The sequence below is a fragment of the Xiphophorus couchianus genome, chromosome 9, assembly GCF_001444195.1.
Source record: "Xiphophorus couchianus chromosome 9, X_couchianus-1.0, whole genome shotgun sequence".
Lineage (NCBI taxonomy): Eukaryota > Metazoa > Chordata > Actinopteri > Cyprinodontiformes > Poeciliidae > Xiphophorus > Xiphophorus couchianus.
The window spans coordinates 26637838-26665328 of NC_040236.1; the positions used below are offsets into that span (position 1 = coordinate 26637838).

Sequence of the window (27491 nt, forward strand, 5' to 3'; positions counted from 1 at the left end):
CCTCTCCACCACATAGTGGACAGACAGCGGAGCACCTTCTCACATAGGCTGCTCCAGCTCCGCTGTCGTAGGGACAGATACAGGGAATCCTTCCTGCCACATGCCATCTCACTGTACAATAAAAGCTAAATCATTGTTCTGCACTAATCAGTCCAATTTTGCACAACTGCACTGTGGCACACTTGCTGTACATATATTTACATATACATATCTGTATTTTTTTTATCTTTGCAAGGACTGCTCTTAAGTTGCTTTTTATATTAACAGCATTTCATATTTTTTTTTACAATTTATAGCATTTTATATTTTATTTTTATTTTATCTACAACTACTACTCAGTGGTAGTTGTTATTGTGTCTTGTCTCTATGCTGTAACTGCGAAGTAATTTCCCTGCTGGGATGAATAAAGTACTTCTATTCTATTCTATTCCATTATAGAAATTTAAGTAAAATATTGTCACATGGACATTGCCATGTTGTTTATGTTGCAATGCATTTTGGGTAAATGACAAATGCTATGTTCAACTGCACTAGTTTTGTCCAGCCAAAACGGCGATGAGTAACGCTAAGCCTTTTCAATTTGAACCAGAACCTGTTGAAATTGATGAGAATGTAGAAATCACAAGAGGCAATAAAGATAAGTACCAAACAGAGGAAAGAGTTTGTGCTGCTGCAACCTTCAGCTTAATGAATGAAACAGGTGGGACTCTATGATCAGTTAGTAGTTAACATGCTTTCTGTCAGGTCGGGTCTTCAATCTTGTGTTGGGTTCATGTTTTCACATTTGTTATCATTTAAAAGACCTCCCAGCGCTGCCTGTCTTTGGTGTTTCTTCCAGTTTCTTTTGCTCACTATCTGGTGGCAGGGTTTAGGCGTTTGTGGATGGTAAATGGTTTTGTACTTGTATAGTGCCATTCACCCATTCACGCACACACTCACACGCTAATGGCAGCAAGCTACCTAATAGTAGCCACAGCTGGGGCAGTCTGCCAGAAGCAAGTCTGCCATGCACCGGCGCCACCGGGCCCTCTGACCCCCACCAGCAGGCAAGGTGGGTGAAGTTTCTAGCCCAAGGACAGAATAAACTTACAGAGGCATGTGGAGCCGGGATGGAACCAACAACCTGCCGATTATGGGGCGAACGTCTACCACCATTGCGGCATAGTATTCGGTTTTAGTTTGCCAGGGTAGCGACCACCTGTGAGATCCTTCATCAGTTTTGCTTGTACAAATGACTTAGTCTTCTAGAGAGAAATGTTGAGAGCACAAAAGTGACTCCTTTTTAATAACAGAAAACAGTGACGTAGTGTGGTATTGCCTAAATTTACACCAGTCAAACATAATGACAAACAACAACTCGGGTGAAGTTAGCCTTCCTGTGTTTACTCTGTATATTCCAGTACAGAATGGACAAAATTGTACCAGAGTTTGGTGCATTTTGTACATGTGCATGAATTGTCCAGGTGAAAAAATGGCAACCTATGTGGATAAAAAAGATATTACGATAGATGTAATTTTTAAAAATAATTATGAGTTTTTATGTATCATAAGCAGCAATTTTTTTAGTTAGCACAAGAGTTACAACATATTTTGGCCAATATGTTAACTAATCGTGGATCCCTTTAGAGACCGACAGTGTAGGAATGGTGGTATTGTACGGATCCTGGAGGGAACATGGGGAGTTTATTTTTCTTTTGCGTTCCCTCGCAATATACTTGCTGCATTATTTGCTGGTCTATTTTGTATACAGTCACGAATGTCAATTTAACATTTCAAATATATTCACATTTAAAGAGTCTAAATGTGCTTAACTGGGTTAATTTGGGGAATCTCATCTGCCTGACGCGTGTATCAATCAACTCCAGGCCACTTCTTTGTTCAGTCACAATTATCGATTTAATCCATTTTGATTATCATGCTTCAAACTTTACAAGGACTGCGACACAGACTGACCGGGCCAAACAATGCACAAGTGCCAACAATCAATGGCACTATACAGTCAATAGAAACTATGACCACCCCGCGCATCCACTTCCTCATACACAAAAAGCCAGCATGCCAGTAACCTTCCCATTCATATTCGATGACAATCACGCCCACATCGACACACCCACCACCGGAGTGTCAAAGCCGTGTGCTCCTGTCATATAATTACTTATTTCATTCATATGGCTCTTACAGAGCCTCAGTGAAAACGTGTTTATTATTATTAACTCTTTGGTGCAAAAAACTGACTGAAACTCGATTTATTCACTGCATGTTTATGTCTCTGTAAAGTTGAGATGGAACTGCACATGAAAATGGCCCTTTAAACCATTCAGACTACCAGCACAATAGAGACAATCAAACCTGTCTCATTACCCCACGATAATAACTCAGAAATAGTCCAAATAGTTTCGATGTATTTTTTTATTTCTTTCCGTCTAACAGAAAGTTTCTGTTTATATCATAGGTTTGTGGTGCCTTTCTATCCTGAAGAAAAAGATATAAAACTTCAGATATTTCACAACAAGATAATAGCATGCATGGAAAAACCTTACAAAAGCCTTATATTATAGTATAAAGTACGATGGCCACCATAAGAAAGGCTTAACGTATTTAAATATGCCGCATGAACTAATCAGTACATTATTGCGAGGTAACGTAAAAGTTTTGTGAGGTAACGCAAGGTAATGCCAAAGAAAAAAAATCCCCATGTACCCTAGAGGCTCCGTAGTATTGTACAATTGAGGTTAAATGTGGATACATAAAATTACAACCTGATTAAACAATCTCATAATTTTCCCATTAAAACCCAATACATGAACAAGGATGTACATTCTTTTTATAATGACTGATATTTCATGCCAATAAAGCAAAGCGAAGAACATCATGAAGTATCACAACATAACCAGAGGTAATGAATGATGTGAAATAAGAATAGACTGCTTTGGAAACGTGTCTGCGGAGAAAAGGAGTTCATGAGAGCTAGTTTGTGGAAGCATACAATAATCACTAGTGGAAATCATGACTTTATGATTTTACAATAAAGTTCATTGTAAATTCAAACTCAATTCAAATTCAAAGATAAGTTATTGATCCCAAACGGAAATTAAATATTTTTGTACCTCAAATTAATTCAAGATTGTTCAAAGAGCAGCAATATCAGTAACGCGTTACTTTGCAACGCGCTACTTTTTTCAGTAACTGGTAATTTAACGCATTGCTTTTTCAAATATATTTGTAATTTAATTTTATTTCCTCTAAGACTCTTGGGGAGCGACAGCCGTTTCTATGCGACAGTGTCAGCAATGACAGAAACGTAAATAATGGAGAGAGGAGAGACATGTGCATCTTGTTTTTGAAAAAACCAGAACTATTTTGAGTTTCTGTCTGATTATTATAAGCAACTTTATGCTGGTTTCTTCTTTAAAGTTGCTTGCAAATTTAATGAGTCATGGGTTGCTGTGTTTTGGGGGCTTGTTTTTGAACGTGAAATTACTTAATTGGGCTCGGAAATAAGTAGAGACACACAAAACACCCCAGAATTTGTCTGACAGTCGGTACCATGTCTTATATCAGGATGGCCCGCTATTGCAAGGACGATTATAAAAATATAAATAGAAACAGTTTTTCTAACGTCAGCATCAGACCTACGTTTTTATTCACAAACCAGTGTATAAAAAAATATTCTTGCCCATAATTTGATATGGAACACCGGGTCCATCCTCACCATGGACCCGGTGTCTGAACAACATGGAGGTTCTGAGAGTCATTATTAGACTGAGGGCAGCCAGACTAGTTTATTTTTACTAAATTATTATATTTAGCTAAATATTATTGCTGAGGGGCACAATCATTCCTTCTGACATACAGATGAAAAATAAAAGATAAAAATAAAATTTTTTTCAAAAAAACAAACAAACTCAAAAAGGGCACTAGGGGCATCAAGGATAAATAAAAGGGCAGGGGCTCAGGTGTGTTTTTTGGAGAGAAGAACATAGTTATCGGTAGTTGTTGTCGCTCTTTTTTCTTCTGGGCAAAACGATTCTTATAAACCGACATGCCACCATCGTTTATGTTATATATGGCAAGTTGTTTTATGTACGTGTACATATTAAACCGCAACGTTGTTGACACACAGGTAGAGAAGAAGCGGAGAGACTGTTTAGCCAATCAGAATGCAGAACACAATGCATGATGCAAATTCGTGAAGCAGCGAGACCGCAAAAGGTGAACCGCGAAATAGCAAGGGTTCACTGTACTCCGATGTTGTTTTGTTACTCATTCTGCTGCAAGTTGGCTCAATTTTGACGCGCAAGACGTAACCGGTAAAATCCGGTGTAGGATTTTCATAATAAAAGATCCAGAAGTAGTTCATCATTTCTTGCGAGGCCCGTACCGGTCCGCGGCCTGGTGGTTGGGGACCACTGTTTTACCTGATTCCTGTGACAGATCCCCCTGGAGTATATTGTGAGTTCTGCTTTAAGTCTAGCTGAATTTTACAAAATGTATAGGAAATTATCATCAACAGAAATAAAGGCTTGAAAACATCTGTGTGTAATTACGCTACATAATTTGTTTCATTAAATGATAAATATCCTGAAATAAATGGACTTTTAAATAATACTTATTCACTGAATGGGTCTGTCTGTACACACATTGTTCATTAAAATTCATTTTAAAATATTTTATCATTTGTCTCATTACATTAAACATTTTTGTTTCATTGTGGAAAGTATGACTACGCTCTTGTTCTGAAATAAACGCTCCTTTAGTAGAAGCGATATGCACACATTCTGTTTCCATAATTCATCCATCTGTCCATATTCTTTTTACTCACCTCAAATCCAGTGATGGCTATTTGATGCATGGAGTCATTGACAGACTTGACAATGTCCAGCATGGTAGCTAAGGCCTCCTCCAGCTCAGCCATCCCCTCTCCCTTACTGCATTTTAACATTTCCTGTCAGACATGAAATAAGTAGTCAATTCAGGAAATAACACAACTCTGCTAGTTTTATTTGGGGCATCTGGTTTTAAAACCATGCCATTCAGTGGGTTGTTTGAGTTCACGGAGGAAAACTGTGGACCTCAGCAGTTTGGAGTAAGAATTCCAACCTTCTTGCTTTTTATCATGAGTACGAAAAGAACTTTCCATCACGCTGCATTCAATGACCCTTTGGAATGATTTCCTGTGAACCATGTCTCTTATCAGACAAGAGTTCTTCCCAGGATGGATCTGTGATGTAAACAATTTTTCAAAGTACCAGTCAGGCATTTTTGTAAACTCACTTACATTCTTGTCAGATCCAGTTTTTTCCCCACTGTTCTTTAAAAACATATTTTTGAGTAGTCCTGCAGTTGTAATCCATACTGTACTGTCCAGTTGTGAAAGAAGTACATCACTGGAAACTGTATTTAACAACAATAATCCCTTCATGGTTCATCAAAGAGCTATGAAATAAACTACGAACCATGGCTAAACAGATGTGGTAGCTGAGAAAAAGATGACTTTTTTGACAGCTAATTGGGTATGTGTCTTTGTCTGTCTGAGTTGTAAAGAACTGTCAGACCAAATAGTGAAGGCTATACTCAAAGAGTAGGGGCTAGAATGTGAATACAACCTCCAAGAAAAGTACTTCTGAACAATCTGAGCATGGGTTTAATGCCTGATCAAACTCATAGCTAATTATTTAGCAAAAATTGGTGAAGTGTCCTTATGTCCAAAGAGAGAACAAGTACTGGATTACCAATTCTGTCTGTTTGTACCTTAAGCATAAGCTGGTATTTGGTGATCCTCTGTACAGGCTTCAGCAGGTAGGCATCCAGGGACAGTTTATGGTCCAGTTTCTTCTGACACTCCTGTTGTCAATAAGGACAAAGGTCTTCATCAGACTTAGGAATATGTCTTGTATTGTACCGCTGTGAGGACTCATGTTTCTTTGGAGGATTCTTCATCAAGGTATGAGTCACGTTTAAAAGCCTCCGCGCTCGCTCTGCTTGTGCAGCTCAATGTCAACCGATAAGCTATAGTCGCGCTTTTAGATGTGTGTGTTAAGCATGCAGTGAAAAAATTATATATCTTTGTGAACAAAGAATTATGTGCAGCATACGTCTACATTTCACACAGGCTGCGCTGTGTTTATGTGTCCATTAGTTAGACTGGTGGCTAACCCCATGGAGGAGCAGCATTCGTGATCGCCTTGTAGTCACTCAGCATGCTGGTCTTATTTATGATTATGATTATGTTGATGATGATGATAATTATTATTATTGCTATTATAATCATCATCATCATATTATTATTATTATTATTCAAACTGCACCATATCAAATCCTTTACCTACTTGCAGTCCGCTGCAAGTAGGTCCCATGAAACTCAGGCAACCAGAACAGTCTCTGTGGTGCTTATTATAAACTCAATACACACAAAATGCAAGAGCTACTAAAGCCACATAAATTAAATTTCCCATTTGTTCCTGTGTATCCAGCAGAGAGATGCGCAGTGCAGCGGATTTAGCTCTTGCAGGGCTGGTCCCAGGTTGTATGAGACCTTGAGCAGAATTTAATTTAGGGGCCCTTCTTGCTGCCAAGAACATCAGCACCACTAACAGCATTTCAACGTGGATTTAATGAAGTCTGAGAGGATTTAGTTTAATTGTCTTAACCTTAAAATCTATCAGTGACAATTGTAGTTTACTAAGATATATTTATTAACAAATAGAGCTCAAACTCAAAGATTTAACTTGGTAACGAAACTATGAAAATTGTTCATTGAACTTTTACAAAACAAACTTGCAAGTTCCTTAAAATCTTAAATTAAAATGTTAAACGATCTGTGCTGAAGCCATTAAATCAGATTTAATAAATCAGATTGATATTCTCACATAACAAATGCATATTTTTTTATACTGTGGGCTATATTAATATATTAGCATTTATGTGGCCCCTGATGGAATGGGGGACCTGAAGGAGGTGGTGACTTAATTTGCATTTAACAGAAGTACAAATAATTGATATTTACTTTAATTGTATTTTTTTTATTTGCTGTTTTTATGACTATAGTTGTGGGTTTGAGTATTTTTGAAAATGTCATCCTGTAACATAATTACCCATTAATATTTATACATTTCCTGTCAACTTTCTTTTAATACAAAAACACGATGGGCCTCCTCGGTGCCCCGAACACCAGGCTTAAATAGTTTTCTGGGGGGAAAAACTGAATGTTGCATCTTTATAAAAAGAAATTAGGTTGTTTGTTAATGCAGCAAATGGTAATCTTCATCCAAACACCTTTTTCTAAGTTATAGTAAAGTCCAGTGCGTTTTACCTGAAAGAAGAGGCTGTCTCCACACTGCCGCCACACCACCTCAGAGCGGGGTTTATTCTGGCAGTACTTCTCATACACCTGAAGCTCTTCTTTCTGACAACACAGACATGTCAGAGTGAACAGCAGCACTTCATTCATATGTTCGGGACCAGTTGACTACTCTATGTTTTATGAGGCTTTACTTTAGACACTGACAACTATGGGGTGCTGTTTGTAAAGTTACACAGCCAAATATTAACAGCAATAATATGGTCTATTTAGTCATAAGAGAAAAAAAATTAACATTTTTTTATGTCATATTTTCACCATGTTTTTCGTTCATATATAATTCAATCTGCGGAGACTCAGACGGAGAAAAACAGCAATTAAAAAAGTTCATTGACATAAATGGATTAAAGTTCTTTGGCGCTCAGCCCGGCAGAAGACATTGTGCTGTGAATTGCAATTAGATTGGATGAGTATTCCCGATGCTGATTAGGGATGTCTTCCTCCCAGGGCCCGTACACTGTTGGTGGAGGTCAGAGAAAGGATAGAAGCCTGAAGAGCTGGGAGAATGGAGGTGGAGAAGGAGCGGAGGTGGGTTAAGCGTAGTTGGATAGCAAATAATGCCATGGATGAAGGTCATTATAAGCGGGAGCTTGATCGATGATTGGTCGTGACTGGGCATGGTCCGGTGTTGATAGGTTGGCGGCGATGAACGTAACGCAGCAACTGGATGATACAGGTGAGGCTGAAGAGTCTTCCAGTTTGAATTTACACCAAGACTTCACGCCAGTTTCAAACTAAATATGTAATTACTAAGTTAAATATTCAGTTTAATTGAATTCAGTTTATTTCTATAGTACCAATTCACAACAAATGTGGCCTCCAGTCATTTAAATTCAATCTTAAATACATTCTAATCAATCCTAGTTGTCAAGCAGTGCATGAAGCTCAGTTTATTATTCAAATGAGCTCAGAACTTTTCTGTCTAAAGAAACCCAGCAGACTCATCAAGTTATGTTTACAAACTAAATATTTAGCTCTAAACTAAGATATGTAGCTAGCAAACCAAATATTTAACTTCAAACTAAAGATTTCCCTCCAAACTAAATATTTAACTTATATGCAAATTCACTTGCTAATAATTGGAAGTGGACTATCAAAACAAAAGCTTGATTTTGCAAGCCTTTAAATAAATGCATGCTGATGATCTAGCTAGCGCAGTGACTGTTGCAGTTGCTGTAGAACTATTGGTAAGCATCTGCATTCTCATTAGAATAGAATAGAATAGAATAGAATTACTTTATTCATCCCAGCAGGGAAATTATTTCGCAGTTACAGCAGCATAGAGACAAGACACACAACAACCACCACTGAGTAGCAATGTAGACAAGATAAAATATAACATGCTGTCAATATAAAAATCAGCTTAGAGCAGTCCTTGCAAGGATTCAAAAATGCAGAAACAGTATGTACAGGTAAAAGCCAGTAAATTAGAATAATTTGAAAAACTTGATTTATTTCAGTAATTGCATTCAAAAGGTGTAACTTGTACATTATATTTATTCATTGCACACAGACTGATGCATTCAAATGTTTATTTCATTTAATTTTGATGATTTGAAGTGGCAACAAATGAAAATCCAAAATTCCGTGTGTCACAAAATTAGAATATTACTTAAGGCTAATACAAAAAAGGGATTTTTTAGAAATGTTGGCCAACTGAAAAGTATGAAAATGAAAAATATGAGCATGTACAATACTCAATACTTGGTTGGAGCTCCTTTTGCCTCAATTACTGCATTAATGCGGCGTGGCATGGAGTCGATGAGTTTCTGGCACTGCTCAGGTGTTATGAGAGCCCAGGTTGCTCTGATAGTGGCCTTCAACTCTTCTGCGTTTTTGGGTCTGGCATTCTACATCTTCCTTTTCACAATACCCCACAGATTTTCTATGGGGCTAAGGTCAAGGGAGTTGGCTGGCCAATTTAGAACAGAAATACCATGGTCCGTAAACCAGGCACGGGTAGATTTTGCGCTGTGTGCAGGCGCCAAGTCCTGTTGGAACCTGAAATCTCCATCTCCATAGAGCAGGTCAGCAGCAGGAAGCATGAAGTGCTCTAAAACTTGCTGGTAGACGTCTGCGTTGACCCTGGATCTCAGGAAACAGAGTGGGCCGACACCAGCAGATGACATGGCACCCCAAACCATCACTGATGGTGGAAACTTTACACTAGACTTCAGGCAACGTGGATCCTGTGCCTCTCCTGTCTTCCTCCAGACTCTGGGACCTCGATTTCCAAAGGAAATGCAAAATTTGCTTTCGTCAGAAAACATGACCCAGGTGAGACGCTTTTCGCGCTGTTTCTTGGTCAACAGTGGCTTGACACGAGGTATGCGGCAGTTGAAACCCATGTCTTTCAAGCGTCTCTTGGTGGTGGATCTTGAAGCACTGACTCCAGCAGCTGTCCACTCCTTGTGAATCTCCCCCACATTTTTGAATGGGTTTTTTTTCACAATCTTGACTAGGGCGCGGTGATCCCTATCGCTTGTACACTTTTTCTGACCACAGTTTTTCCTTCCCTTTGCCTCTCTATTAATGTGTTTGGACACAGAGCTCTGAGAACAGCCAGCCTCTTCAGCAATAACCTTTTGTATCTTTCCCTCCTTGTGCAATGTGTCAATGGTCGCCTTTTGGACAGCTGTCAAATCTGAAGTCTTCCCCATGTTTGTGTAGGCTTCAGAACTGGACTGAAAGACCATTTAAAGCCCTTTGCAGGTGTTTTGAGTTAATCAGCTGATTAGTTTGTGGCACCAGGTGTCTTCAAAATTTAACCCTTACACAATATTCTAATTTTGTGACACACGGAATTTTGGATTTTCATTTGTTGCCACTTCAAATCATCAAAATTAAATGTAATAAACATTTGAATGCATCAGTCTGTGTGCAATGAATAAATATAATGTACAAGTTACACCTTTTGAATGCAATTACTGAAATAAATCAAGTTTTTCAAAATATTCTAATTTACTGGCTTTTACCTGTATATGTAAATATATGTACAGCAAGTGTGCCACAGTGCATTGTGCGAAATTGGACTGATTAGTGCAGAACAATGATTTAGCTTTTATTGTACAGTGAGATGGCATGTGGCAGGAAGGATTCCCTGTATCTGTCCCTACGACAGTGGAGCTGGAGCAGCCTATGTGAGAAGGTGCTCTGCTGTCTGTCCACTATGTGGTGGAGAGGGTGCTGTTTATTGTCCATAATAGACAGAACCTTCTTCAGTGTCCTCCTCTCCACCACAGTTTCCAGGGACTCCAGCCTTAGTCCCAGTACAGAGCCAGCTTTCCTGATGATTTTGTCTAGTCTATTAGAGTCGCTGGCTCTGATGCTGCTTCCCCAACACACAGCAGCAAAGAAGATGGCACCGGCAACAACACTGTGATAAAAGGTCTCCAACATCTTGCTGCACACATTGAAGGATCTCAGTTTCCTTAAAAAATAGAGTCTGCTCATCCCCTTCCTGCACACAGCGTCAGTGTTAGATGCCCAGTCCAGTCTGTTGCCGATTACAACTCCCAGGTATTTGTAATACAATTAAAACACCTCGTCCTGTTTTAAGCCGAAATGATGTACACATGGAGAGAAAAAGAAACAATGATGAAGAGGTAACAAGAGCAAAAACTGAAGTGAATCATTTATGCCAGCAGTTTATTCACTCTAATACCTATTCTTTCTTAAATTAGGTTTGTATGCTTTATTTAAGACTCACTAAACTGTTTATTCAACTCAAGTAATGTGAGTAATGTACATGTTTGGCCTGAGAAAGGTACAAGACTAGGTTATTTTGAGTAAACTGGATTTGAATATTTTTGTTACTGGAAGTAATGCTTCAGCTCAGCAGTGCGGGAAGCTTCCAGAATGTTTGTGGACTTGAACATTGGAAGAAGCAGAGCTTCTATAAAAGTGAGTTATTTGCCTTCAATATATTTTCATGTGTCATGTATGCCTTTACTGGAAAAAAGGGTGAGCATTCTGACTGATTTTGTTAAAGGTGAAGGAAACTCTGCAAGTTTTTAATTTGCATCTTGATCAGTTGGACGTGCACGCATGCACGATTCCTCTTCACATCCTTTCATTTATAATAACCAGCCAGTGTGATGCTGTATTGAAGGGACATTGAGTAGTATTGTTTGGGTTGGGGAGGATTTATATTGATTATATTTGGGTGATTGACACTGGAAAAAACACAGTTGGTTGTTGAAAGAAGATGTATTATTCATGAAATTAATAATACATTATTCATCATAATTATTAATAATTACATAAGCGAAACATTGATGCTAAGTTCTCAATAGTGATCTAAATATTTAGTTTGAGGCTAATATTTATTTCTAAGCTAAATATGTAGCTAGTTAATATGCAAATTCAACTGATGATAACAGCTGACTTATCCCATTAATAACTTCTTTCTCTAACTACCGAGATGCAATCTAGTTACTGATGGAAAAGACGATGGATGGATGGACACAGTCTATCACAAATCACCTGGCTTTTTGATGTTAATTTTTGACTGGAACTTTACAAACAGCACCCCATAGACAGTTACTTCACCCATTTTAGTCCATCTCTGAATTAAAATAAAATCCGATCCTTCCTTTGTCTTCCAAATGTCCCGTTTCTCCAAACATATATCACACATCTCAACTTCAGGTATGCCATGTGGGCATACCTGAAGTTTGCCCACATGGGCAAAGTTTGCCCACATTCCTTTTCATGGTGCATAGGAATGTTCGTCTGGTTCCAGTTTATGCTTCTATATGTAATCAAATCTCCCATGCCAAATCTATCGCTGCAGTGTTTGAATCTGTTCATCTACTCACCCTCTTCAAAAAACAGGTTCCAACCAGTTCTGGATTCTCTGCACAGTTCTCCAGCTCCATGAGGAATGTTCTGCAGATAAAAAACAGTCCAAACTAAATTCCTGCTATTCCACAGGCTCTTATCAGACCAATCTTCATGAATCCATATGCTGCAAATCAGAATCACATTTGCACAGTTAAAAAACTTTCTAAAAGCTAGTTTTAAACAGAGGATGTTGAGGTTGACTTAACAGTCTCAGAAATAATCATTTTAAAGCAGTTCTCCAAATAAGTTTTATCTGGTTTAACTTATCTAAACCTAAACCTGTTGCACATTCATTCATTCATTACTTTGTCCTGGCTATGTGTGCTTATAAAATACTTCCACTATTATCATGATCCTTGTTGCTGTCTCTATTGACAGATGGGAGAATAGGGGTATTTTTCCACCTGATAGTCTGGTAGACTCAGTTTGACTGGCAATTAAAGTTGCAAATGTTGTAAAATTTTCAGCTGCTGTGGTTCACTTTCTCACTGCATGTGTTAAATGAGCCAAACCCATTGAGCAACCTGTTCACGCCCTCGCCTGTGGTGGCACATCACCAAGAACTACTGAAGGAAACAACTCAAAAAACATTGAACGCAACATTCTTTTTCATAAAATAAGGACAAAAATGGAGTGGTGTCAGATTTTAGTGGTTGTAGGTTTCTCTTTTGTCTTTAGCAAAAGACCACAAGACCACCACTTGTTTTGGTGGCATTTACCCAAAATGCCCGTTGCTGTAGTCCACTTCCTGCTTTTGTAGCAGTATTCAGTCTGATTGGCATTTACATATACATTCGAACTGCACCAGAGTTCACTTCAACCAAACAGAGACTGAGGTTTGTAGGCGGACAAGAGTTCACTTTTTTAGTCCGCATCAGAGTTCAATTGCGCTCCTCAAATAAATAGTATTTTCTAGGCAAATGAACTGGAGGTTGATTAAAATGACTAAACAAGTCTGGTGTGAATACACCGTATTAAAATGTTGTCAGCTCCAAGGTAAAAAACTATCATAGAAAAGGCCATTCCAGATAATTTTCACTTGACAGTTAATAAGTACATTTTACATATTTTTTTACAAAACCATCTATGGGTCTGATTTGGACATTTCAGATCTTGCAATAATTGGTCACTGTCAATTGTCCTTAGAGGTGAGTGCATGCATGTTTGTTTTTTCTTTTGAACATCTGTATTGCCCTGTAATGGACTGGTCATCTATTTATAGTGAACCCCCTTCTTGCTCAATAACTACTGGAGATGGGCATTGTACTCTTCTACAAGGATAAATGAGTGTAGACAGTGATAAAGTAATGTACTCAAGCCATATTCACAAAACATTTCCATCATAAATTTGCAAGATAAGCTGCTTCCTAGCTGCCTGACCATTTTTAAAGCACAAGCACATACAAAATCACACATAACATAACATGTCGTACTAACCAAATAAATGGTTTCCTTGTCTTCCCTGTGATTTGTGTTAACAACCCTCTACTTCTTCTACTTATATTCTACTTACATCAGAATATAACGACACAAAGACAGACAACAAAAAATTTGACCTACTTGTTATGAAAATCATATATTTCTGGCAGGTTGCCAAACAGCACGTCTTGCTTATTCTCTAGCGTGGGGGGGATGAGATGGCAAAGCCCCGAGTTATTCAGCTCAGCAACATAGCCCTGTGGAGCAGGTATAGAATAGAATAGAATAGAATAGAATTACTTTATTCATCCCAGCAGGGAAATTATTTCGCAGTTACAGCAGCATAGAGACAAGACACACAACAACCACCACTGAGTAGCAATTGTAGACAAAATAAAAATAAAATATAACATGCTGTCAATATAAAAAGCAGCTTAGAGCAGACCTTGCAAAGATTCAAAAAAATGCAGATACAGTATGTATATGTAAATATATGTACAGCAAGTGTGCCACAGTGCAGTTGTCCAAAATTGGACTGATTAGTGCAGAACAATGATTTAGCCTTTATTGTACAGTGAGATGGCATGTGGCAGGAAGGATTTCCTGTATCTGTCCCTACGACAGCGGAGCTGGAGCAGCCTATGTGAGAAGGTGCTCCACTGTCTGTCCACTATGTGGTGGAGAGGGACAGACCCTGGTGGACAGGTACAGAGATAAACAGAACAAAATGAAGGAAAAAGTAGTCAATGAAGGCAAATTAGGTTTTCCATCAATCTCTCTAACAAATGTAAAAGTCAAGAATCTCCCTTTGTTGGAATAACATTTAAGGTATTCTTTAGGTGTTGGGTAGACTGGGAGATACTGACCTGAGCCAAAACTTCTGGCCTGAAATAGCCTGGTAAAAACCAGCTCCTTGTTCTACGCTAGTTGCTTCATCCAGAGGGTCCAGACCCTTGTCTACTTTAAAACAATTGCTTCCTGGAGGTGGGGACTCTTTTGTAGTTTCAAAACAACAGGCAGACTACAATCAAGCAGAATTGCACAGGAAGGCAATTTTTTTATTGTATTTCCTTTATTTAACCAGGTAAACCCTGTTGAGATCTAAATCTCATTTTCAAGAGGGACATGGGCCGAAGTTTGCAAATGGCCAGGCTAGTCCTACAGTAGGGTTGCTTATAGAGGAAAATAGCAGTGGATGTTAGCTACTGGAAGTTATTAGTTTGGAGTTGCTGTGGGACTTGTTCCAGCACATTCCTAACTGATCCTTTCAACTGTTGCCAGCTTGCTATCTGAGTGTGGAGGGAGTCGGATGGGTGAGTGACGCTATTGTAGTGAGCTTCCAAATTCAAGCGGCTTTTTGGAGGCCTAAACATACACAAAAACCCACTTAATTTTGCACATACAAGGATGTGAACGCAACATAAAATTTGCAGTAGAAATCACTCCACAGTGCTCTATACAATTTTCAGAACATCCTCTTCATCTACCTTACTTTGCTACGGAGGTATGAAATTTTATAAAATTTATTAAGCTTCCCAATACCTACCTTAACCTCTCTTTTACCCATGTTCCTACTAGAGGTTTTAATTGATAGGCTAGAAATTTAGCAAGTTTTACTCACAAGGCATGGTGGATCTAAAGATATCAATATACTGACTTTTTATGCATGTCCATCAGGTGTAGCCAGGCTTGAAAGTTTGTTTATTCACCATGAAAATTAAATTGTCTTATCTCCTACAAGGTCACTGATCCCTGGTCTGCAACAACACTTAAAACTCAAAAAGTTTTATGTTGACAAAATCAACACGAAACTTTAACCAGAGATAAAGGAGTTGGCAGTCCATTACTTAGACCGCTGGCCAGTGGGCGTGGCCGCATGACAAATCTAATGTGACACCATGACTAAACGTTTTACCCTAATTTACATATGAGTACGATGCCCAGGATTGTCCATAATTTTCTTGATTTTATATTGTTTTTTGAATTATTGAATTATCTTCCATGAGGGTCTATAGAAGTTTCAAACTTTCTCTAATAGACAATAATTTTAAATAACATTTTCAAAGTTTTCATTAATCCTTTGCCATAATCAGGAGGTTATTGCAGCTTCAATCAGGAAGGTTTAATTTCAGCCAAATTTTGAAGATTAAAGGATTGAATAAACATTTATTTCTTAATAAACCTGAATCTTAACAAATCGTAATATTTAATATGCAATTTACAACATTTTGACCATTTACATTTATTTTTAACAAATTTCACTATTTGCTTTAATACAACAGTAAGATCCTTTTGCCAATCAATGAGACTATTGTATGGGGAGTTTTTATATATTTATAGGTGATGTGTCTTCTGTGCCGAGGCTTTGAAGCGTGTGTATATCCAGGAGGATTTTTAAGAAGCATGTATCGAGGCCTGTGTTGATGGAGCAAGCGGTGAAGTTCGAAGCTTCATATTCGGGACGAACCACATGAAAGTAAAGCAACCACAGACTGATTCAGTCTCGCGCTCCTGTGTCACTTTCTCTTTCCCTCTCCTCATCCTGGCTCCTGCTCCAACTACTCACAACTGCAATCAGTTAGATCATCAGCCCAGGTCTTTTATTCCAGCACTCAATCTCCCAGTATTTAGTCTCAGTCGCACCTTCCCTGTTTGTCCAGTGACTCCTTGTCACTCTTGTCTCTTCCCCCTGATGTTCCCATGATTTCCTGCGTGGCTTTTTTGGATTATTTTGTGTTGCCCTGGATGTTCTAATTTTTTGTAAGTTGTATTCTTGATTTCATCAAATTCTTAACTCTCTATACGTACCCTACCTGCTGCAACTGAGTAAACTACTACACACAACATGACACATATAGTAATCCCCTAGAACACAGGTGTCAAACTCCAGTCCTGGAGGGCCACTGCCCTGCAACTTTTAGATATGCCTCTGCTGTACCACACCTGAATACAATAATTAGGTCATTAGCAAGGTTCTGGAGAACTTATCTACAGAATGGCAATTAAACCATTTCATTCCAGTATTTTGTACCTGTGGCACATCTAAAAACTGCAGGACAGTGGCCCTTGGGGACTGGTGTTTGACACCCCTGCTCTAGAATATTGGGAAGGTGAGAAAATCTTTTATCTCCACTACTATAAATCTGAAGATGTGTTTCTAGCTACATGCGCACTCAGAATGCCCAAGAAGAGCTTTATCTGCCGAGATGAACCAGAGCACAGTAAAGGTATTTAAGCTATAAATAAATAAGCTCGCAAGGTTTATAACACGTCACAATCCTACCCCCCATTTGTTTCCAGTTTGTGTTATCTGTCCATTGTTTCATATAAACAGATTGAGACTATGATATGAGAGAGAGATGTAATAATGATTAACAAAGAGACACAAGAAATAATCAAACCTAATAAACTAGAAACAAGAACTGACTAAGGTAAATCTAAACCAGCCTGATTTTATAAAAGAGCCTAAGGAACACAGAATAATAATGAAACTAGAATCAATAAATCAAACTCCAAACCAACCCAAGATCCTGACGGCATCTACTTGGATATAAGGAAACAAAAAGACATTGCTGAGAATGCACATATACTGTACCTCCATGATGTTCTGTAATTCCTCCACATAAATTCTTTCTGATTCAATCAGCTCTGTCATTATGTGTCTGCAAAGAAAAACAAAATACCAATAAGCACAGTGAGCAGAACCCCTGAAAGAGATGGATCACTCAAAATTTGAAAGTTTATTTGTGAACTTATTCTGGGGCAACTAGCATGAAACTAAAGCAAATCTTACATTGTTTACCCTTTCTTTATCAAAATAAATGACAGGAATAAATAGCTGCAGGAGTCTGTTCTTATAGCACAACCCAGAAAATAATGAATTGTTGGAGAAATATTTGTGGTCTGACTGACTGTTAATAAGAGTAGTTTTTTTTTACAATCTGAGAGTTGTGCATTTGATTCCAGCTTTCTCCTGTTACATGTCAATGAACTCTTTGGTAAGGCACTCAACCCCATGTTGCCTAGTGATGTGTATGTCATTGCATGAATGTAATCGCACTTGGGTGAATGGGGTTTTGGTAGCAATTTGAGTGGTTGGTATGACTAGAAGCTCTATATAAACTCAGTCCTTCTACATCAGGATATGCAGAACATAGTAAGAGTAACTTCATTTTCCAAAAGCAAGAACTCATCTAGAACAGAGAATTTACAAAATATTGTGCTTTAAAACCAAAAGTGTGTAAGGAATTAAATCAACGACTAAGACAACAACAAAAACTAGCAAAGAGTGGCACACAAAACCTTAACCCAGAATGAGCTGGTGTGAAGACCTTCACATCAAATAAATATTAAGACAGCAATACAAGTTTTATTATGCAGCACAGTTTGGAAAATCTTTGCACTGCATATGTGACTGTCTGATAAAGGAATTAGTTAACTGAAAATATAAAACTTTGTTTTTAAGTGTGAATCTTTGTGTGAAAATGTGATGATAGTTTTGAACAAATACAAGATGGCTTTCTACCATGAATGCATAGTGCTGCACAAGAAGACCTTAATTTCTCATTAATGTACTGTGTCTGAACTTGAAACAAGCTTAACTTTTTATGTTCAGTCACATCCCCTGTAAAAATTTATTGGAGCTGGAGGATTGTTCAGTCCAGAAATTGTGTTTTGGAAATCTTTGCAGCACTTCCACTAGATGTGTATGAAAATCAATGTTTTAATAACATACTGTAGTGGTCCTGTGGACTCAGTTTGATTGGGTGAGAAAATCTGAAAGCTTTATATCTGACATTATTCAGTTATAACATCAACTAGTTTGGGCCACCATCAGCCTACACTAAGCTGTTCGGCATAGGGCTAGTTAGAAAGTAATCTATCATGTAGCTCTTTTTACAAGAGATAAAAGAAACTGCTAATTAACAAACTGGCAGAAAATTGGATCACAAATGCTTTTACATACTTAAGTTTTTACAAATAAGAAGTGAGCAGAAGGTCAACAAAGGGTTTTCAGTGAACAGCCTTGTTATTACAGAGAATGCTGTTACAAAGCATTCTTGTTTCGTTTCCTTTCAGCCTGAATGTGTTACTATAGTCTGGGACAATGCTCGCAACATTAGTGTTACTCACAGCCTCATTTATCCTATTTTATGTAATTAGGTCTATTAGATATAATGCAACTGGCTAAAGCAGCTCTGTCAGAAAATGTAAAGGGCAGTGTTTTTAGAGGGTGGTGTCCCCTGAGGAAATTACTGACTTTCTGACACAAACACTGTCCAAAAAGTGTTGTCAGTGAAGTCTGTGAACCCTGTACAGCTAGCTCTCCCACCAACAGTCTCACAGAAATTGTTGGCTGGGAGAGTGATTGGCATGGAAATGATTTGATTTCCAAGAAACTGGAAGAAGGACCTGAAGCATACACAGTGGCATCACAAACCGAGAGTCATAGGCTGAAGGACCAATGGTCAGTCAAAACAGGAAGTAAATGTCTCCAGAGACAGAAGTTGTCTTGGAGGCACATCAGAATAACTGGCAATTAAGAAGTGTAACATTTTGAGTTCACATAACTCTTAATGATCATATTGTGTGATTACCCAACATGTAAGGAATATAGATGTTGCCTTATTTAGTAGTTGGATGTAGTGGGTACTGAAGACACCCACATAAACTTAGAAAGAGACCAGGACCTCCGGAGGAATAGTCTTTCAATGATTTAGTTTAAAATCAAATAATTATATGACATTTTTGGCATTAACCAAATGCAGCATTTTAGGTTAAGTTAGGTGGTACTTTATTACACCACAGGAAATTATATGGGCAGAACATAGGATTCTTTTTCTCATGTTACAGAGTTACTCGAAACAGGCTGGACATGAATAAAAAACTACAAACATCTCACAGGTGACAGTGAGGAGTGGAAAAAACTTTTAACATGTCTATAAGTGCCAGGCGGATGCTATATGTGTCCAACTGAAACTTTAGTTAAAACCTCCTTTTAGCTAAAGAAAGTTAACTCTTCTATTGGTGAGTGGTGTGTCCATACATTTTTCTCAGTAAACAGTGGATCCCTGACATTCAGGTGAGTTAGGAACCACAGCTGAATAGCTAATACCTGTAAATAGAGACCTCATCTTAAGATGCCTATTGCTGCTTATTTAAACACCAAATATACCATTGACAGGAAACTGTCTTAGCACTGCCATAGGACCTAACATCCATGGTCTTCTTTGTCTCTGCTCTTGCTGGTACAACCAATCAACACAAAGAAAAACAAGTGTCACTCCTTGATTGGAATGCTGATTCACAGCTGCATTTTATATTAATAATTTAGATCACCTATTCATGGAAAAAATTCATGAATATGTGAATTATCCACAAATAATTTGGAGTTACGCTCCACAGAAAAATCTGTGAACACTGAACTGGAAATAGACTGAGGTCCACTGTACTCATTATTGTTGAAATACTTTGTTTATGATCCAGTTCTTTATCTGATTTCCACAGATAAAGAATGAGATCAAACATCAACATGGAAACACTTCTTTAGTAAGACCTGAATATTCTGTGGGTGTTATTTTTGTACATGACTGTAAGTCAGGCATACTCTCCTTGTTGTTTGTGTCTGTAAAGGCAGAAGAAATCTGATAGTCTTGACTTTGTAAGAAGAACATGGAGCTTTAAACCACAAGCCAAATGAGATAACGAAGTAGCTCCTCCTACTCCCCCATGAGCCAATCACAAAAAACATTCCCTCTCCCTCTACAGCACATCCAGGGCAGTTTAAAACAACAGTTCACAGTTTATTCAGCTAAACTGGAGCATAGGAGTGTTTAGGTGTGAAGTGGAAGTTGTTCAAAGAGCAACAGATTAGATAAAGAAGAATTAGGAGTTTTCACAGATGCATATATGCTGAACTGAGATGAACAGATCAGGGCATGGAAAGTTGGATCTTTACTTGAACTAAGTCAAAGACTAAACCATAAAGTAGCCCGGTAAGTCAAAACATGTCTGATTATCAAATGTACAAAGTACTGGCACGTAGAAAATTTCATAGAGGTGAGGAAGGCTGATTGTGAACAAGCTGTATCCTAGGGGATAAAAAAGTCTTCCAAGTTCCCAGAGTTTAGCAGAGATATTAAGCTCTCTAATGTCCTCTCAGATAACAACATGCAGAGTATGATAAATCATTAATCCAAACTAATTAAAATATGTTATTTGCTCCATGTTTAGTAAAGTATATACCTTTGAAACATACATATTTATATGTTTCTAAATTGATTAGACAGCAAATGTCCTATGATAACTGAAGACAGTGAGAGGTTCCAGTAACTGCTCAGTCTGTTTCATAAGAGCCGAATGTACTTAAACATGTTAACTGAAAAATTATCTTTATAGTTGTGCTTCCATTTGAGAAGCACTATTTAGGTTTTAGAGTGATTAGAAGTGAAAATTAAACAGAAATATGCTGTGTGACACACACAATGTCCAGTTTCCAACTAGCACATGGTTTTAAGTTTGATGCTCATAGTTATGTGTGCCATTCTGTGGTGGTGTCCAGCAGAATATTTCTTAAGCAGCAGCCCTGTGATTCAAATAACATTCTGCTTAGAGTTCACTTTAGACAGAAAAGAATCTGCCAACATCTAAAGCTCTACAGACCTCACTTCATCAAGTTAAAGTCATGATTCAACAATAGGAAAAACTGGGCAAAAATGGCCTCGATCCAAGGGTTCTAAGCCAAAACCACCACTGACCAAAACATTATTCAAAGACAATTAACATTTGTCAAAAAACATTTTGATGATTCCAAGTTATGAAACAACAGTTCTACCTTTTTGCAAGGTGTGTGTTTTGTCACATGTGGTGTACAGTCAAACTAAAAAACGCTGAAGACTGTCTGTAACTTATGAAACCTTGAATTTCTCTATTTAACATTATGGTTGATCTGCTGTAATGCATGGCTTACAGATATCCCTGATTAAGATGACTGCATTTGGTCCTCAACGAGTACATAATCGAGTTCAGATTATGAGTTCAGAGGAAACCTGACTGTGGGTGTTTACGGGTGAGAGTGAAGCAACCAATTACTAGATTTGTAGGGAATTACTTTTACACATGTGACTGGGTTTGTTTGGATAGATTTTTTCTTAGTAAATTACATTTTAAGGTTATCTTTGTCTGATATAAAAATTTGTGGAAGGAGTAGGAGTTCTTCCAAACGATGCCCTGACTTAGCCCTTCACTGCTGACTTTCCATTCTTGTTTTCAAAAATAAGGCAAAAGTTCAAGAAATCCCAAAGTTTTAAAGAGTCTATAATCAGTGTAAATTACCAGTAGTTCAATCAGGGATTGACCTGCCTATGCATTTTGTGTTTTAACAAACACAAAATAATTATAATTCTTAAGATATAATTCTTAAGCCATATCTTAAGATATCTTAAGATATGGCTTAAGGAATCTCTTAATTCATACCTCTAAGTATGGAGTTCTGCTGAGACAAGTTTAGTCTTTCAGATTTTTTGCACTGAAGATGATTCATTGCAGTCCAAATTGCTCTAAATAAGCGCAGCATATCCCAAATACCAGGATCAGCGGTTGCCATCGCTGCTTGGACAGTTTTTACACCGTGCACAACTCTGGCTCAGTGCCAGACAAAATAACAAAAAGAAAACGTGCAGGGTCCGACACCAGCCCCCGCCCTCACAGGGTGCTGCTCTGGCAGTGAGACATATATCAATAACCAGCAGGAAGACTGACATCATGAGAGCTCAAACAATTTCAGAGGAAACGGAGAATAGAGAAGGTGTCAACACGTATTCTACCTATGGCACAAAGAAGAGCAAACAGGAAGCTGATCATCCTCTCTGCCTGTGTGCTCACATGGAGTTGACCCAGCTGAGAGTAATTTCCACCGTTAAGCATGAATAACCTGTCTTTCACACCTTTACAGAGTAGCTTGTGTGTTTGGCGGTGGTGTCATTGTGAGGCCTTGTTTTCCCCAGATACATGTTTTTGTATCTGGGGATACAAAAAATATGTTCGATTGCAGAACATGATTCACATTCTTCAAATGCCACAGTGGCTCTAAAAAGCCTCGCTACAATGCCAAGGTTTATCCAAAAATACAACCACAAACAATTTGGTTTTTGTTTATTTGTACTTTTTACAAAAATACTGACTTCTGTTCTGCACAATTCAACTAAAAACAAGCAAAGAGAAACAGAAACAAAGGCAAGAAAATAAAAATTAGTGAGATGCTGGGGAAGAGAATAATCTTGATCCCCAAATTTTGAACTCACATCAAAAGGTTTTGGGCAAAAAGTGACATACAGAAAACATTCCAGCTGAAGAAAAGCAACCCCAGTGCTTGATCGTGCCACCACTGTCTTTCACTGGCAGAGATTTTCTTTCACGGATAAGCAACGTTGATTTTTGGTTAAAATACTGTTTTTACTTGAGCCCCAATGATTTTGAGTTCACCATAGAACATTATAATGATCTTAGCCAACTGGCTGCTTGATTCTCCAGTTTTAGACTCATATTTTTATTAATTTATGAGAAGGCTCTAGTTACTGGTGACTGTCTTCACTCTCGGACAGTGTACAGTGTACACTAGCTGTGTTTCCACTGCAAATGTGCACAAATATTGATCGATATTCTGCAGTAAAAAAAAAACAAAACAAAACAAATTGTGATGTTTCCAGTAAATCAGAAATTAATTTAAAATCACAAGTGAATAAGCTTGTTCACACAATAAGTCATTAAAGACCATGGCAGTGATGGGTGCAAACAGCTACATGAAATATAATCAGAATTCAACTATGGTGCTAGCGCTCACCATCTATCAGCCATCAGGGGGGAGACATCAGCATTTTATTTGGGCTTTGGAGCAACAAGCCTCTTATTAGGAGGAGCTACTTACAGAAGATTCAACACATTCAAATGTCACACAACTTTTTATGAAATATGCGATGCTGTGAGAGCTCTGGTGGAGCCAGCTTCACAATGTTCTGAACAAAACCAACCTAAAATAACTACAAACCAGAAATATCCCGCTGACCATGACTCATGTGATGCTATAAAAAGTCTATCTATCTATCAGCAAAATGTATCTATTTCGATGCAGCTGAAAAAGCACCTCATCCCAGTACAACAACTTATCAAAAACAGAGTTTATTCAAAATTGGGATATTTCTATAGGGCAAATTTATTTTTGAAATTTCAATTTGCACAATTCTATAGTTAATGGAAATGCAGCTACTGAGGGACTTTCTTTCTGTCCTTTTCCTGACACTTTTATAGCATCCTTTGTAACCTGAATTCAACCTATCTTTTACCTAAAGGATAAAAATGAACATATTATCAAGGTTTCTAAATGTAAGTGCTAGCAAATCATTAAATACATGAAAAATTTGACCTTAAAATTTTAGGCCATGGACTGCTAGTCTGGTATGTCTTTGTTAAAGTGATGAGTGAACGTCAGGACCATCCAAATTCTTACCAACCTACTTTTTATGATCATCTGACACCGGCCATGTCACCTGAGCCAAAGCGTGCTTTAAAGTGTTGCTCCAAATGCTGGCAATTTTTACAAAGTTTTATCCTTTCTTTATAGACCTTACAAGTTACATGAAACCAAACCCAAGCAGAGAGGCACTGAGCCACAGTGTAAGCCCAAATATCAGCCCTAGCAACAGGAGACGAGTCGATCTCCTTTTAACACGCAGACACAAACAAACTGGGACTGCTACATGACTCCAGCGATCGGGTTCAGCTCTCTGTATTTTAATGCTGGCTCAGGTAAAGGGGCTGCCTCTTCATGCAGGTAAGCCAAACTGGTTTGCTCCACTGGGATCCCTCCTGAGTCTCATGTGTCTGCTGACTTGTCTTGATGTCAGAGGCAAATAACTAGTCTGTCATTTACTTTTCGCATGGCTCTGTGAGCATCCTGCTCTGAACCGCCCTAATATGCAAACATATTACATTTTCATTTGGATTTACTTTTGTTTGCATCCTAAACAGCTTTCATCTGTCCGGGAATGTCTCCCATTAAACTACACATCTGGGTCTACACCTATGTGTGTTGACTTACCAGGGAAGTTGTCAAAAACTATCCCTTTTTCAGATTAAAATACTTTTGTTTTTTAAACCACATTAGTTAGAGTTAAAGTTTGTATTTATTTCCTTGTAAATGTATTATTTGGGAGTTTGACATTAATATTTTAAACATTCATATTTTGTGCATGTCTTCTTTTGTCTTTATGTTATTTACCTTTGCTCATTTTTAATTTAAAAATACAACAAAATATGTTGTGTTTTTGGAAAATATGTTGTGTTTTTGGTGCGACTTCTAATTAATGCTATTTTGAAGTGACATTCTTCTTTGAGTACATTTTCCCACAAATCTACCTAACTGGTTAGGAAAGGCATGTGAGAAAAAGAAAACGTTTTAGTTCCTTCATCATGACTTACCCTGAAATACATTATATAAGCTATAGCATTGATTGTAAGAAAAATATGCACTATTACAAAAAACTAATTGCACAGAAAGGAAAATTTAATGTAATCTGGTTCCTAATACAAACCAAAATGCAGCATTTACATCATTTCTTGGTAACCTGGTAAACATGGGTGCCAGCAGCCTTATCCCATGTCTCCTTAATCAAAACAATCACCTAAGTCTTTTAACAGATAATGACCCGACATGATAATTACAGTAGAATGTTGAAAAGACTTTTTGAAACAAATGTTCTTTGTCAGTAAATAATTATTTAGTCTAGAGTTTTTCCTTTCTCTGTTGCATTTCCTTAATCAGAACAAACACGTAACGTTTTTAAACTTTGACAGTAGCTGACTACATTGATTCAGTAGTGAAAATATGCAAGCTTTTTAAGAAAACTATTTTCAGAAAATCTAATCAGCTTGAAAATCACTGACTGCTAGCTTACAAAAAAAATAAAAATGATCTTTAAATAAGCACATTGCCTCTTTTTGTTTAATGATGCATCTGTAAGGATGGTTATCGATGCTTAGTTGATAAATATCCATCAGATTTCATTCAGTTTCTTATTTAAAGCAAATTTAGACGAGTGTTGCTGCTAAAGAATATGATTCAAAATGTAATTACTTCTGTATTTTTTCAGGTGTTTTATGGTCGCTCCAGTTCCAGGTATTTCAGTAACCAGAGTGGTTGAAGAACAAAAAAGTGGAGCAGAGAACTGAAACCAGCGCAGGCCTTTAAGAAGAAAAGAAACAGGCAGCATGCTGCCTTTTGTTTGCTGAAGGAGGGAAGTTGAACTCTTCTGAGATCTGGTTTCACCATGATGGTGCACCACTATTTCTGCATGCAATCCAGAAAATATGGAGAAAGCACTTTGCTAAAGAACCTGAAAAAGGCCTACTGGATATGACAGCACTTGGTAGTTGGAGGGACAGAAAGAGAAAAGGTCAAAGAAAAAGAAACAGAAGACAGGAAAATAAGAAAACTCAAACAGTGAAGAATGTGCTGCTGATGTTCAAATATATGTAGCCATAATGTTTATGAATTTTCGGCGCATCCACAAGAGGCAATGTGTGCGCCTGCTGACCACAGCCATGGTGCTTTGTGTGCTGACGGTCTGCTGGGAGGAGCTGGAGCTTCATGTTGTGAGCCACATGAGATCTTATTCATACCGTTACCTGATCAACAGGTACAACTTCCTCAATACCACTTCTAGCTCTGGCAGCGTGGGGAGTCGCTCAGTGACCTACCCATACCTGATCAACCACCCCAACAAATGTAGAGCTGAAAATGGCAAAGACTGGGATGATGTTCTTTTGCTTTTGTTCGTAAAATCCTCCCCAAAGAACTTGGAGCAGCGCCAGGCCATCAGGGAGACATGGGGTAATGAGAGCTTTGTCTGGTCAGAGCTGGGGGTGCGTGTGAGGCTTCTGTTTATTATGGGCGTTTATTCAGGTGTTGCACAGAGGTTCCGCCTCCAACACGCCCTGCAGGAGGAGGACAAGACCTATGGAGACCTGATCCAGCAGGATTTTATCGACACGTTTCATAACCTGACCACCAAACTGATCATGCAGTTCCACTGGAGTCACATTTACTGCTCGCAAGCACGCTTTCTCATGACAGCAGATGATGATATTTTTGTTCATATGCCAAACTTGGTGAGGTACTTGCAGCATCTTCTGGTTAGCCAACCAGATACAAAGAACCTTTGGGTGGGACACGTTCACAAAGGAGCTCCTCCAGTTCGTTGGAAAGGCAGCAAATATTTTGTCCCATATGATTTGTACCCCTGGCCTTCGCACCCAGACTACACATCTGGAGCAGGGTACGTAGTTTCAGGGAACGTGGCTGCAAAGATCTACCACGCCACTCTGGTGCTTAACTCCTCGCTGTACATTGACGATGTCTTCATGGGAATGTGTGCCAAAGCTATGGGGGTGTCTCCCATGCAGTATGTATACTTTTCAGGGGAAGGGAAGGCTCCATACCACCCCTGTATCTATGATCACATGATTACATCACATGGCCACTCCACAGATGTGCGTTCACTGTGGCGAGCAGCCATAGATTTTCCAGCATCCAACAGCTCCAGAGGATTTCTGGGTAATCTGTACTGCACAGCAATTAGGGTAATGCTACTGTGTCGGCCGTATTACCAGAACACTTATTCCTGTACTGCTGCTTTTACATAAATGATCTCTGAGACACTGGTCAACAGTTGATATTACAAAAAACAAAAATAGTGGTTCTTTGTGTTTGTAATAATGTTTGTGTTAACTGAGTTGTCTTCACGTTGTCTTGCAATAAAGACCAAAGATTTCCTGTGCAAGTGTGTCCTACTTTTGAGTGATCAGAAACCTT

The 27491-nt window shown here is 38.3% G+C and overlaps 2 protein-coding genes across 11 annotated transcripts in view; one reads left to right on the forward strand and one right to left on the reverse strand.

Annotated features, from left to right (window-relative positions):
• mcf2l2 (MCF.2 cell line derived transforming sequence-like 2) overlaps positions 1-27491 on the reverse strand; it is a 123164-nt gene that overhangs the window by 56085 nt on the left and 39588 nt on the right. For all 8 annotated transcript variants that reach the window (XM_028027315.1, XM_028027309.1, XM_028027313.1 and 5 more), the window contains exons 16-21: positions 17220-17286; positions 13766-13881; positions 12181-12250; positions 7313-7405; positions 5752-5844; positions 4823-4945 (exon numbers count right to left, since the gene is read on the reverse strand). In XM_028027315.1, coding sequence (XP_027883116.1) covers positions 4823-4945; positions 5752-5844; positions 7313-7405; positions 12181-12250; positions 13766-13881; positions 17220-17286 — 562 coding nt within the window. The remainder of the gene's footprint in view (positions 1-4822; positions 4946-5751; positions 5845-7312; positions 7406-12180; positions 12251-13765; positions 13882-17219; positions 17287-27491) is intronic.
• On the forward strand, positions 20185-27456 carry b3gnt5a (UDP-GlcNAc:betaGal beta-1,3-N-acetylglucosaminyltransferase 5a). 3 transcript variants are annotated; one of them, XR_003596812.1, is made up of 2 exons: positions 20185-20619; positions 21596-22954. XR_003596812.1 is itself a non-coding variant. In XM_028027336.1 (2 exons), the coding sequence occupies exon 2, from the start codon at positions 26162-26164 to the stop codon at positions 27320-27322; it is 1161 nt and encodes a 386-aa protein (XP_027883137.1). In that variant the 5' UTR covers positions 20187-20619; positions 25771-26161; the 3' UTR covers positions 27323-27456. The 3 variants fall into 3 exon arrangements, 2 of the variants coding, with proteins under 2 accessions (XP_027883137.1, XP_027883139.1); XM_028027336.1 differs by lacking the exon at positions 21596-22954 and adding an exon at positions 25771-27456 and having other exon boundaries at positions 20187-20619; XM_028027338.1 differs by lacking the exon at positions 20185-20619 and adding an exon at positions 25771-27456 and having other exon boundaries at positions 22023-24452.

Coding starts and splice junctions, on each gene's coding strand:
- b3gnt5a (XM_028027336.1), top strand. CDS start 26,162: ATGTTTATGAATTTTCGGCGCATCCACAAGAGGCAATGTGTGCGCCTG.